Source organism: Nannospalax galili, unplaced genomic scaffold, assembly GCF_000622305.1.
Source record: "Nannospalax galili isolate Female #2095 unplaced genomic scaffold, S.galili_v1.0 scaffold188, whole genome shotgun sequence".
NCBI classification, from domain to species: Eukaryota; Metazoa; Chordata; class Mammalia; order Rodentia; family Spalacidae; genus Nannospalax; species Nannospalax galili.
Window position 1 is genome coordinate 1695222 of NW_008360325.1, and position 13248 is coordinate 1708469.

General features: G+C 44.8%; 1 protein-coding gene across 5 annotated transcripts in view; it reads right to left on the bottom strand.

The window, feature by feature from the left end:
- Positions 1–13248, bottom strand: part of Tecpr2 (tectonin beta-propeller repeat containing 2) — a 108351-nt gene that overhangs the window by 60959 nt on the left and 34144 nt on the right. For all 5 annotated transcript variants that reach the window (XR_003848200.1, XM_029559909.1, XM_008825589.3 and 2 more), the window contains exons 3-5: positions 11929–12057; positions 10641–10772; positions 1735–1892 (exon numbers count right to left, since the gene is read on the bottom strand). Coding sequence is in view for 4 of the 5 variants with exons in the window: in XM_029559909.1 (XP_029415769.1) it covers positions 1735–1892; positions 10641–10772; positions 11929–12057 (419 nt within the window). In the remaining variant the exon portion in view is untranslated. The remainder of the gene's footprint in view (positions 1–1734; positions 1893–10640; positions 10773–11928; positions 12058–13248) is intronic.

Below are 13248 nucleotides of genomic sequence, written 5' to 3' on the forward strand. Positions count from 1 at the left end.
GCGCAGAGGCAGATCTCTGTGAGTTTGAGGCCAGCCTGGCCTACACAGCAAGTTCCAGACCAGCCGGGCTACAGGGAGACCCTGTCTCAAACAAGACAAGATAAGACACTGCCCCACAGATATGCCCACAGGCCAATCTGATGGAGAAAATCCCTCAATTGAGGTTCCTTCTTCCCTGGTGTGTCAGCTTGACAACTGAAGCATCCAGCACAGAAGGTACTCTGGTTGGATGTGGTAGCCAACACCTTTAGTCCCAGCACTTGGGAGGCAGAGGCAGGTGGATCTCTGTGAGTTCAAGGCCAGCCTGGTCTACATAGTTCCAGGCCTGCTGGGGCTACAGGGAGTTCTGTCTCAAAACAAAACAAAACAAAAAACCAAATAAATAAATAAAAAGCAAAAAAACCAAAACAAACAAAAAAAGAAAACAGCAGAGAAGAAGTAAGCCATAGAGAAGGCAGGAACGTGTCCCTTCAACAGGAAGGGAAAGAGTAAGCGGAGTGTTGTTGCAAAGCAAAGGACACAGAACAGACTCCAATGTGCCAAGAGGCTGACTGGCTGCTTCTGTCTGACCTCGCCCTCCCGTCCCCATGCCTGGCACCAACAGTACCACCAGCCCCAGGGAGGCCCTCACAAGTGTCTGCCAGTCTCCCCACTCTGCAGCTGCCTCAAATCTTCTCTGTATTTGCTGACCCACTGCCATCCTGTTCCAAATCTTTGTGGGCAACAATGTTCCTTTACTGAAAGGAGGACACAGGATGGGATTCCTCTAATTCCCAATGGCCAGCTGACAGCCTGCTTCCTCACCCACATCGGGCTCCTTGAACTCCTTCTTAGATAAGTCCTCCACAGCTCTGCCTCCCCTGTCCTGTTCATCCCCAAACAGAGACTGCAGAGTACTCAAGCTCATTTTCCTGATAAAGTGAGACAATGAAGCACAATGTGTCCTTTTGTCTCATGGCCAGCCTTACAGAGAGTCCTAACCCTTCCCTTCACTGTCATGTCAAAGGAGAGACATTCTTTCTCAGAGCCCAGAACCCTCCCCATCTTGGCCTCTTATTCAGCATGAAGTCCCATGCCTGCAGGAGCCCTTTCCTGACCCCAAACTGGGCAGAAGCCTGCCTAAATTCTCATAGCACTCTCTACTGTGCTCTACAGCAGTTCCACAACTGTCAGTGAGACCTGGGTCTGGGACCAGGCATAGTGGCACATGACTTTATCTCATCACTTGTGAGGCAGAGGGAAGTAGATCTTTGTGAATTCAAGGCAGCTTTGTTTACACAGTGAGTTCCAGGATAGCCAGGGCTACATACATAATGAGACCAAAGTTAAACAAAAGCCCTGGGTCTGCCCTTTAGTTTTCAGTAAGAAGCCCACAACTGCCCTGCTATTTGGCCTCAATCTGGCATAGGGGAGAGTGCCCCAGGGGCCCGGGGCACAGAGGTGCCTGACAAACACATGCTGAATCCTCAGGGCTGTACAGAGGGCCTGAGACTGGACTGGACACACAGCATAGTCCCCTGAGGCTCCTCATACCCAGTTCTGGGGTGCAGCTTTTCAACTAAAGGACCTGTTCTTTCCATTAGACTCCCTGAAGTGTGCTTGACAGGCCTTGGTAGGCACAGGTCACCAGGAACCCCAAACTCATGTAGCTGTGGTCCCACATCTAGCCAACAGGAGAGGTAGGAGAGCTTAAAGTTCAATGCTGAGTGCCAACTGAATACTTCTGAAGCTTACCTTTTCCGTGGTTGGGATCCAATCTGCTTCACAGCCTTTTCTTCTGTGTAAAAGAGTAGACTTCTCTGCAGGGTGGAGACCAGCAGCACCTTCTGGCTGTAATCCAGCTGCACTATGGAAGATGGCTCTTCCAACACCAGGTTCGAGTTGCAGATCCCCTGTGAGAAAACCCAACACATGGTCAAAGCTGCCCAGCCACCTTCACAGTGGCAGGAGGCATACTTCTGCTAGTCGTATCTAGGTCAACCTTAAAACAAACTCTTTTTGACAGGCATAGTGGTGCACACCTGTAATGTTAGCACTTGTGAGATGGAGGCAAGAAAAGCAAGAGTTCATGGTCATTCTGGGCTAGATAGTGAGTTCAAGGCAGCCTGGGCTACATGAGACCATGTCTCAAACAAGACAAAATGAAAGGAAACAACAACAACAACAAAAAGTATGTTTCAAGTTCCTCCAGACTCAATGTCAACCTACTACAAAAACATTTGGGGAAATCCTTACCTAAAAAAATAAGAGAAAAATAATAAATGTTAACAACTATCTCACACTACACCAAGTTTGAAAAGAAACAGTAAAGTCATATAACTAAACTGATGTAACTCTCAAACTAAAAATATGTAATTTGTATTTTAGAATATAACTCTGCAATTCTATATGTCAACTACAATTTCTTAGCATTATTTACTGACAAAACTGTACTACCAAGCTTCAACAATGCTGTGAAATTTCTGTTGCTAGAAAGTAAGTTTGGCATTCATTTTCCTTCCAAATTCTCCAACCTATACAAAGTTTTCCAATGTAATCAGGTTATTTTAAAAAATGCTGATAATAATGATAGTAATAAGAGGCAGCTGAGCAAGCAGGGAAGCAAGCCAGGAAACAGCATTCAGGGGTCTCTGCTTGAGCTCCTGCCCTGGCTTCCCTCAGTGATGGACCTGTAAATTGAAATACTCTCCCCCCTGAAAAAAAAGTTTACTCAACAGAGAGGACTTTGAAAAATCTTTTTTTTTTTAATTTTTATTTTATGTGTATGTGTGTTGCCTGCGTGTAGGTAACTGCACCCATGTGGTGAAATGCCCACAGAGGTCAGAAGATGCTGTCGGATTCCCTGGGACTGGGCTGACCGACAGGTTTTAGCTGCCATGTGGGTGCTGGGATTCGAACCCAGGTCTTCTGCAAGAACAACCAGTGTTCTTAACTGCTGAGCCATCTTTCTAGCCCCTGAAAACTCTTTAAAAATGATTTTATTACTTTTATTTTATGTGCATGAGTGATTTGCCTGCATGTATATAAATGTACTTGTGTCATGCAGAGCCCATGAAGGCCATAAGAGGGCATCAGATCCCCTGGAACTGGAGTTACAGATGATTGTTAGTTGCCATGTGAGTGCTGGGAATTGAACTTGGGTCCTTTGCAAGAGTGGCTGATGTGCTTAACCACTGAGCCATCGCTTCAGCTCCAATTTCAAAAACCTTAATATACTGTATATGACCTGTTCTCTTTCTGGGTTTTAGCCTAAAGCAATACCTAACCATCATTTCCTTTGATATAGAATTTTATTCTGTTTGAAGATAAAGAATGAAGACGAAAATCCAACTAGGACTAGAAGGGACTAGAGAGGTTGAAGAAAGGTAAATTTCACAGAATTTATGGATTTGTCTTTAGTTTTGATGTAAAGTCTAAAATTGCTTCTTTGTTTTCTAATTTTTAAAACATTTTACTTATGCCAGGTGTGGTGGTGCACGCCTTTAATCCCAGCACTCAGGAGGCAGAGGCAGGTGGATCTCTGTGAGTTCAAGGCCAGCCTGGTCTACATAGTGAGTTCCAGGACAGCTGGGGCTACAGGGAGACCCTGTCTCAAAAATAACCCCCCCAAAAAACTTTTACTTATTATTTTTATTTTATGCATATGAATGTAATTGCCTGCATGTGTATAAGTACACTCCTGTCGTGCAATGCCTGCAGAGGTGAGAAGAATGCTTTGGATCCCCTGGAACTGGAGTTGTTAGTGGCCATCTGGGTGCTAGGAATTGAACCTCGGTCCTCCGAAAGAGCATTCAATGCTCTCAACCCCTGAGCCATCTCTACAGCCCCTAAAATTGTTTTATTAATTTCCCAGTCATTTTAAATCAATCTCTAGAGAAAAAAATGTTTAACAATGTAAGTTTTGATTTGTTGTGACATGCCTTCCAAATGCATTTTCCAAAAGTAGGTTCATTTCCTACTCTTTTACCTAGCTCCTGGATTCTAGAAATAAAAAAGTTAGATTTAAAAATAGGAATTTAGGCTGGGTGTGGTGGTGCATGCCTTTAATCCCAGCACTTGAGAGGCAGAGGCAGGCAGATCTCTGTAAGTTCAAGGCCAGTCTGGTCTACAAAGTGAGTTCCAGGCCAGCTGGGGCTACAGGGAGACCCTGTCTCAAAAAGACAAAAAAAAAAAAAAAAAGGCATTTAGCCAGGCATGGGGGCACATGCCTTTAGGTCCAAGGCCAGCCTGGTCTACACAGTGAGTTCCAGGCTAGCTAGAGCTACAAGGAGACCCTGGCTCAAAAAGATCAAAATAAATAAGCAAACAAAAATAGAAATAGGAATTTATGCTGGGTGTGGTGGTGCATACCTTTACTCCCAGCAAAAAGACCCCCCCCCAAAAAAAAATTATTTCTTTCCTTTTATTTTATGTGCGTGTGTGTACTGCCTGCATGTACAGAGCGCACCGAGGTCGTGCAGTGCCTGTGGAGATCAGAAAAGGGTATCAGATTCTCCTAGAACTGGAGCTACAGGTGGTTATTAGCTTCCATGTGGGTGCTAAGAACTAAAGGTACTCTGTCAGTCTCTGCCTTCCAAGTGCTGGGATTAAAGGCGTGTACTACCAGGACCAGCTCTCAGTATGGGGCTGGAGAGATGGCTTAGTGGTTAAGAGCACCGGTTGATCTTGCAGAAGACTTCGATTTCCAGTACTCACATGGTACTTAACAACCGTCTGTAACTCCAATTCCAGGGAATCCAATGTCCTCTCCTGACCTCTGCAGGCATAGCATGACATGGGTGCGTATACATACACGCAGGCATTACACTCATAAGTAAAATATTTAAAAATGCTCTCAGGAGATAATTCAAAGGAGAATTCATAAATATGTAAACAGAAATACATCATACCAGTTGGGTGTGGTGGCGCATGTCTTTAATACCAGCACTCAGGAGGCAGAGGTAGGTAGAGCTCTGTGAGATAGAGGCCAGCCTGGTCTACATAGTGAGTTCCAGGTCAGCTGGGGCTACAAGGAGGCCCTGTCTCAAAGAAAAAAAAAAAAAAATTATACCACCAAGTGTATTATGTATTTTATTATACTACACAGCAAAGTGAGACTTTCTCTGAAATTATTGTGACAATAATCTGTTTTCATGCTCTCTACAAAGAATTTGAAAAAAATCCAAGAGCATTATGTCTAATCCAACTGAAAGGGTCACAGCAAACATGTTAGAAGGGAATGGAGTGGCACAGCAAGCCCAATAACCTGAATCTGATCCCAGGAAACCACTATGGAATAAAAGAACCAATCCCCAAGGGCCGCCATCCTCTGACCTCCAGTGGGTGCAGTGGCAGATGTGTCCACCACACTAATACAAAATAAATAACTAACACAAAACAGTATTTTATACACACAGTGAAATTCTAGCAGGGATTTTGCTGCTAATACAAGATGTACTTCATGTGTCAAAATCTGCCTCTGCTGGGTGTGGTGGCGCACGCCTTCAACACCAGCACTCTGGAGGCAGAGGCAGGCAGATCTCTGTGAGATTGAGGCCAGCCTGGTCTACATCAGTATCAGGCCAGTTGGAGCCACAGGGAGACCCTGTTTGAAAAAAAAAAAATCTGCTTCTAAGTTGGGTGTGGTGGTGTATGGGTCCTAGCACTCAGAAGGCTGAGGTAGGAGGACTGCTGTGAGCTCAAGGCAGCTTGGGCTCCAAAGGAAGACGCTGCCTCAAACGTCCTGCTTGTTAGGTCCCTCTGAGGGGTCTTCTCTTGGGTTCTTTGGCAGCTACAAGGATGGGAGGAGAAGACAAGGAGCAACAACTATGGAGACAGCAATAGGAAAGAACAGAGCTCAAGACCCTTGACAACCTTACAAGAGATGCCCACAGAGCAGCAGTTCTAAGTGGGGCTCCCATTAGGGGTCCCTAAGACTAAGACTCTCTCATTGGGTCTTCTAGACCAAACCCATTCTCATGTAATGTGAAGATGGTATCTCTGCTTTTCACTACGACTGTTGTTTTGCTAAATGGACATATTGTACCCTTCTATATGCCCTCAGTGTTGGTACAGAAGCCATTGTGCACAGAGCACTTAGAACCCAGCACGAACCAAGGCCACCACATCAAACCTTCCAAGAGTCACCATTCCTGCACCATAAACAGATGTATCCCACTGGAGAACATCTTGATGCAGAAAAATGGTAATTTCACTGTCTTTACCCTTAAGGACAGGTAGCGGCTTTACTAGATGTGACCACATGAGATGTGTACACCCACTACTTTGGGATGGTGAACACACTGGGTCTCTCGAGGAAAAGAACAAACATGTGCTGTGGAAGAGCTACGACCTGAGCCAGATGCTTTTTCACACAACACAATGCCACTTTCACTCAAACAATATAGCTGTTCAGTTAGGTACTGCCTGACATTTCTGCAAAATAAATAAATGAAAGAGAGCCTGTTGGGGCTGGTGGCGGAGCTGGCTTCATCTGTACATGCCGCAAAAAAAAAAAAAAAAAAAAAAAAAAAAAAAAGAAGGAAAATAAAAAGAGAGCTGTTGTTTCAAGGGAAACAAGTGATAGTGTTTGGTACTTTCAAGGAAAGATAAAAATTTGTGTCTGGGGCTGGAGAGATGGCTCAGTGGTTAAGAGCACTGGCTGCTCTTGCAGAGGACATGGGTTCAGTTCCCACATGGCCACTAACAACTGTCCTTATTTCCAGTTCCAGGAGATCTGACATCCTCTTCTGGCCTCCTCAGGCACTCCATGACCTGTGTGTATGTACATACATGTAAGAGGCAAAACACTCATATACACATTAAAAAACAAAAAAACAAACAAAAAAAAACACCTGTGTCTGTGTAAACTTGACAAGATTCTAAATGCTCAGACTTCTCTGATCAGAATGATGGCATTAACAGAGATGCTTTCTGTGATCTGAACCCTCTGTGACTCCTAGTCTCCCAGGTGACCAACATGTAATATTACAAAATCATGTAAGGAGAGTAAAAGATCCAAAGTACAAGGTAGGGGGCTGGAAAGATGGCTCAGTGGTTAAGAGCACTGGCTGCTCTTACAGAGGACCTGAGTTAGGTTCCCTCATGGAGGATAACAACTGTCCTTAACTATAGTTGCAGGGGAGCCTGACATCCTCTTCTGGCCTCTGCACAACAGGGGTGCACTGATATACACACAGGTAAGACACCCATTGTACAACATGGGTGCATTTGCATATGTACAGGCAAAACACACATAAGATTTAAAAAAATAAATAAAAAATTTAAGTGCAAGGTAGAATAACAGATTTTAATGTAACATGGTATAGGAAACCCACAAAGGAAGGTTAGCAACTAGCCTCTAATGAAACTCCCATATGATAAACCGCTCCCAGAAGCAACTGAGTGGACCACTTCCCTATGAGTTGTTGGCCAGAGAGTCCCAGAAGCTTCTTAAACAATATAGGCTATTGCCACTGCTCTTGCTTGCCCACTAGACCTACTGCTAAAGACACTACACACTTTGGTTGCAAGACAGAGAACTGATTGCTGATCTGGAAGCTTCTTCCTTGATGGCTAGCTTTCAGAGTGCTAGAAGGTGCTATGCAGGCTGGTGGGGGAAAAGTTATCAACAGTTCAATCAACTGTGAACCCCTAGTGCTACACTACTGATCTGCCAGGCAAGATGTGCCCACTGGTGCAACAGTGACACAACTGTTAGGAGGGTGACCGACGGCTTTCAGACTGATTTGAAGCCCACGCCACAGGAGGCAATTCAAGCCTGGTACTGTAAAGCTGGTCAAAAGCCCGTGGCTGGGGAAGTCCCAGGCCCTAGTGGGGAAGCTACTGCTGTTGTTTTGCTAAATGGACACACTGCACCGTCAAACTGCCTTCTACACACTTATGTTTCTGGCCACAGCTTCACGCTGCTCTCAGCTTTGGTCACAGAAGCCTCTTTTTGCAGTGGGTGGTGGTTACTGCAGACTTGGAACTGGTCAAAGTGCTGAGAATAAGTGGTTGTTGAATGTTCAGTCCTAAATATGGCATCTATATTACCCACTCAAGGCTCAGGAAACAGTTTAGAAAAGAGGATAGAAAGAATTTAAGAGCCACAAAAATAGGAGGAGTGCTGTGGCATGCTGTCTTCCTGGCGTGGCATGGCTATTGCACTCATGAATTTACAGTAGTTGTGACCACCTGCACAAAACCAGCATGAGACTGGGTCCATTAACATTCCATAGTAGATGGTGGGGCTCACAAGACTCTACCCCTCCATAAGGAGCTACTGGCAGTTAATGGTTGCTGGGAGAGAGACATTTTCTTCAGTGGTGTAGGCACTGGTAAGGTGCCCATGTTCCTGTAAAAGACCCCTGACTCATGCTCATGTGAGCAACCCTCATGAAACTCATTAAGTCAGAGAGAGAGAGACAGAGAGAGAGAGAGAGAGAGAGAGAGAGAGAGAGAGGGAAACTGACCTCCATGTGTCATTTGTAACAAGAGCCTTTAAGGAAACCACTGTTAGTCAAGGTGGGTGTATTAAAGACAATTCACAATATTCTGAAAAGGCTATAAAAATACTCCTACCACCGGATGTGGTGGCGCACGCCTTTAGTCCCAGCCTTGGGAAGCAAAGGCAGGTGGATCTTTGTGAGTTCAAGGCCAGCCTGGTCTACATAGTCAGTTCAGGTCACAGCTGGGACTACAGGGAGACCCTGTCTCAAAAAGACAAAAAAACAAACAAACAAATAAACAAAAAAACCCCAAAACTCCTACCATTTCCAACTACATATCTATGTGAAGCCAAAGTCATCAGGCTTAGTAGCAGGAGCCTTTTACCCACTGAGCCATCTCATTGGCCCTCAGTTTTAATTTCTAACACAGTGTATTTTATAGCTATAACCTATAGAAACTAAAACCCTTTGGGGTCATCTTCCTAAGAGTATAAGAGGGTCTGAGACCAGAAACATTTGTAATAATTCAGTCTTGGAATTCAGCACTGGATTATAAAAGCTACAAATAAGGAACAGTAAGGGTAGTACCACCAACTGTCTAGTCCCTCTGGCAGGTACAGAACACAACAAAACACGGGTAATCATAAAGCCCATGAACTTTGGAGCAGAACCTGTTTGAAATAAGCCTGTCAGATCCAAGCTTTGCATACTTGGGCTGGTGACTGAAATCTTGGAAATAAGAATACACAGAGTTGTGGAAATGACTCAATGGGTAAAGGTGATGCTGCTAAGCCTGATGACCTGAGTGCCATTCCTGGTGTGCTGGATAGCTTTAGCGTCAACCTGACACACATGGGTTGAGGGAGCCTATACTGGGGAATTGCCTCCATTGGACTGGCCTGTGGCCATGTCTGTGGGGCATCTTCTTGATTGCTGAGTGATGTGGGAGGGCCCAGCCCACTGTGGGTGATGCCACCCCTGGGCAGGTGGGCCTGTGTTGCATGAGAAAGCAGGCTGAGCAGGGGCCAGGGGAGCAAGCCAGTAAGCAGTGTTCCTCCATGGCCTGTGCTCCAGCTCCTGCCTCCAGGTTCCTGCCCTGAGTTCCTACCTTGGGCTCCCTGATGAACTGCGACCTGGGAGATGTAAGCTGAATAAACCCTTTCCTCCCAAGCTGGTATTGGTCAGAGTGTTTTGTCACAGCAGTGGAGAACAAACTAGAACACCTGGGATACATATGGTGGAAGGAAAGAACCTGCAAGTTGTCCTCTGAGCCCTTACACGAGTGCTGTGGAAAGTGTGCACCCCCCAAAAGACAAAAGTATGTATAAAACAAAAAACATACAACCCCATGTGCACTGATGAAGTATATAGAGTAACATGAGCTTGGGATAGGTCAGCTTGCTGCTGTCACTCTTCCCTCCCATGGCCTTCCCCACATGAGGTCTTCTTACATGCATCAGTTTGGCTGGAGACGAGTTCTCCATTCACTGAAACACTAACCTCTGTCCATAGACATGACTGGAAAATGCTTTGCATCCTTTGCTAAAGTTTCAAGCAATCAGGAAGGATATCAGCTCTTTCCCAAGTAGTAGCCAGGAAAACATTGTAATGAAATGTGAATGTTTCTCCTCAAAGTGAGCAGTATTTGAAGAGCTAGCTGTAGTGCCTGATTTGAACACCACACTTGTATCGAAATAGCACAGAGTATCCTAGTTCATTTGTTTGTGTTGAGACAGGCTTTTACTATGTAGCCCGAGCTGGCTTGGCCCTTGTTATATAGTCTAGGCTGGCCTGGAACCTATGAAGATCCTCCTGCCTCAGCCTCTCAAGTGCCTGACTCAAATGTGTACAACTTTTATGTTATTTCAGTAAGATAACTCTTTAGTCATAGAAATAGGAACTTATAAAACACTAGAAAAGTCCATGAAAGAAAACACTACAAATAACATCCTAAGGGAACTAAGACGAAGAACACAAGCCAGTGGGTGTGCTGCACTCACTCTAATCCCAGCTTCAGGCAGAGGCAGGAGGATCTCTGTGAGTTCAAGGCCACCCTGGTCTACATAGCGAGTTCCAGGCCAGCTGGGGCTACAGGGAGACCCTGTCTCAAAACAAAGAAAGAACACAAGCCAACTAGCTAAATTGTAATTATAAGTGTAATTCATTCAAAAAGAAGGAAAGGGCCAACAACATTTCTGAAAATAACTTTACCTGGTCTAGATCCAGGGAGGAATAGACGATTTTCCCCTTGTCATCTCCAGAGAACAATTTCATTCCATTGGGGCTCCAAGCCAGAGCTGTAATGCTGTTTTTATGGACACCAGTGACATCAAATCTCCGAAGCTATGGATGACAATGAAATACAAGGAATGTATAACTGGCTACGGCTGTGGGCGTCATTCTTACTTACAGAGGTGGTGGTTTCCCACATGGGAAACTGCAGAAGGTTCATCTGCTTGTCCACATTCAAAACTCACAGAGGGCAGCCAGGCATGGCGGCACATGCCTTTAATCCCAGCCACTCAGGAGGTGGACCATCTCTGTGAGGTCAAGGCCAGCCTGGTGTACATAGTAAGTTCCAGGCCAGCTGGGGCTATAGGGAGACCCTGTCTCAAAAAGACAAAAAAAAAAAAAACAAAACCAAAACCAAACAGGGGCAGCACTGAGATGGCTCATCAGGTAAAGGCACTTGCCACTAAGCCTGACAACCGGAGTTCAATCTCCAGGACCCACATGGTAGAAGGAGAGAACCAATTCCCCCAAGTTGTCTTCTGATCTCCACACATGTGCAGTGGCACATGCAGTCCCACATACATATACACACAAAGTAAATGTAATTAAAAAAATTTAAACTCGGGGCTGGAGAGATAGCTCAATGGTTAAAAGCACTGGCAGCAGAGGACCCAGGTTCAGTTCCCAGCACCTACATGGTGGTTAACTCCATAACTGCAGTTCCAGGGGAATCTGACACCCTCTTCTGACCTCCGTGGACACTATATGACACACGGGTATACTTATATACATAAAGGCAATACATTCATACACATAAAATAAAAATAATAAATAAAATGTAAAAGAATTAAACTTACAGAGAACACAAGAGACTATTAAGTAAAAATAAAAGTACTCAAATATGCCAGGCATGGTAGTGCATGCCTTTAACCCCAGCACTTGGGAGGCAGAGACAGGTGATCTCTGTGAGTTCGAGGCCAGCCTGGTCTACATAGTGAGCTCCAGGCCAGCTGGGGCTGCAGGGAGACCCTGTCTCAATCAATCAGTCAATCAATCAATCAATCAATCAACCAACCAACCAACCAACCAACCAATGTACTCAAGTGTGCCTCATGCCAAGCACCCAAGCTGGGACACAGACATTGACGGATTATGAGCAGCAGATCGCACTGAGCATCTGATTTCTGGGCAGGCCAGGATCTCTCATTTTAAAAATCCATGAGGATTGTGTAAGAAGCAAAGCAACACTAGAAAGCTGAGCACTCACCTGCTTATTCCTCCCTGGCAAGGACGACACAAGCTGGAAAACCGCAACCCTGCCCGAGGCGGTGCCAACTGCCACAAGGTCATCAAAGCAGCTCAGTAGCTTCACCACAGTGATAGACTCCGTCTTCCCCTAAAGAAATGTTGAAACAAATGCATCTGTAGTCAGAGAGGTGTTTAAAATGTAAAAAGCAGAAGGCATGACCCCAGGGGTGAGCAGGGTCCCTGGGCTGCAGCCCATGAAGTCCTGATGGAATGTGCACAGGTCAGAAAGACACGTTTTTTCCTTTCTAGGACCTATGCCTTTTCTCCTTTTTATGATAAAGCACACAGGACATAAAGTGACCATTTAAGTGTACATTTTGGTGTGTATTATACTCCATTGCACAGCCACCTATCACCACCACAGATCCAGAATTCTTTTCATCTTGTAAAATGGGAACTTCAAATCCATCAAGCAATTGTCCCCCATTCTCCTCCCAGCCCCACCCAGCTCCTGGCAACTCCATTCTACTTACCAAGACTGTCACCGTGTCAGTCCCTGAGATAGCAGTTTCCACTGAGTTAGGTCTTCTTTATTTCAGCAGTAATTTCTAGTATTCATTACACAAAAACTTTCACCTCCAGGTTAATTTCTAAGAATCCCATTTTTTGCTATTTTAATTCAAATTACTTTCTTAATTTACATTTTAGAGTGTTATTACTAGTGTTCAGAAATGTAATTCAATTTAGCGTGTCTACTTTATATATGTCACTCCTCTGTACTTTGGGAGTTTATACATACAAACTCGTTCACCTGCAAACACAGATGCCTTTATTCCCTCCTTTCCAGTCCTCACACCCCTTTTTTCTTAATTGTTCCGGCTACAATGTCTAGCACCAGGTTGAAGGGAAGCAACAGAAGCAGCGCCCTCACCTAGTTCTTGCTATGCCGTTGGATATATTTATCCTGAGCTTCTCATTTGTTGGGCTTTTTAATCTTTAAAGGGTATTGAATTCAGTCAAATATTTTATATCAGTTGAGATGACTGATTTTTTTCCTCCTCATTTTGATAAAGTGATGTACTATCATTTTTTTTTTTTTGAGATGGTCACATATAGCCAAGGGTAGCCTCAAACAGAGTGTTGAGGATGACTCTGAATTTCTGATCCTCCTACCTCTACCTCCAGCCACGTTGGCTGGATTTGTGCAGTGCTGGGGACTGAACCCAGGGTTTCACACATGCTGGGCAAACACTCTACCAACTAAGCTACATCAAAGCCTATGGTGATACGAATGAGGAACATCCTCCATAGGCTCAAGTATCTAAACAGTTGGTCTGCT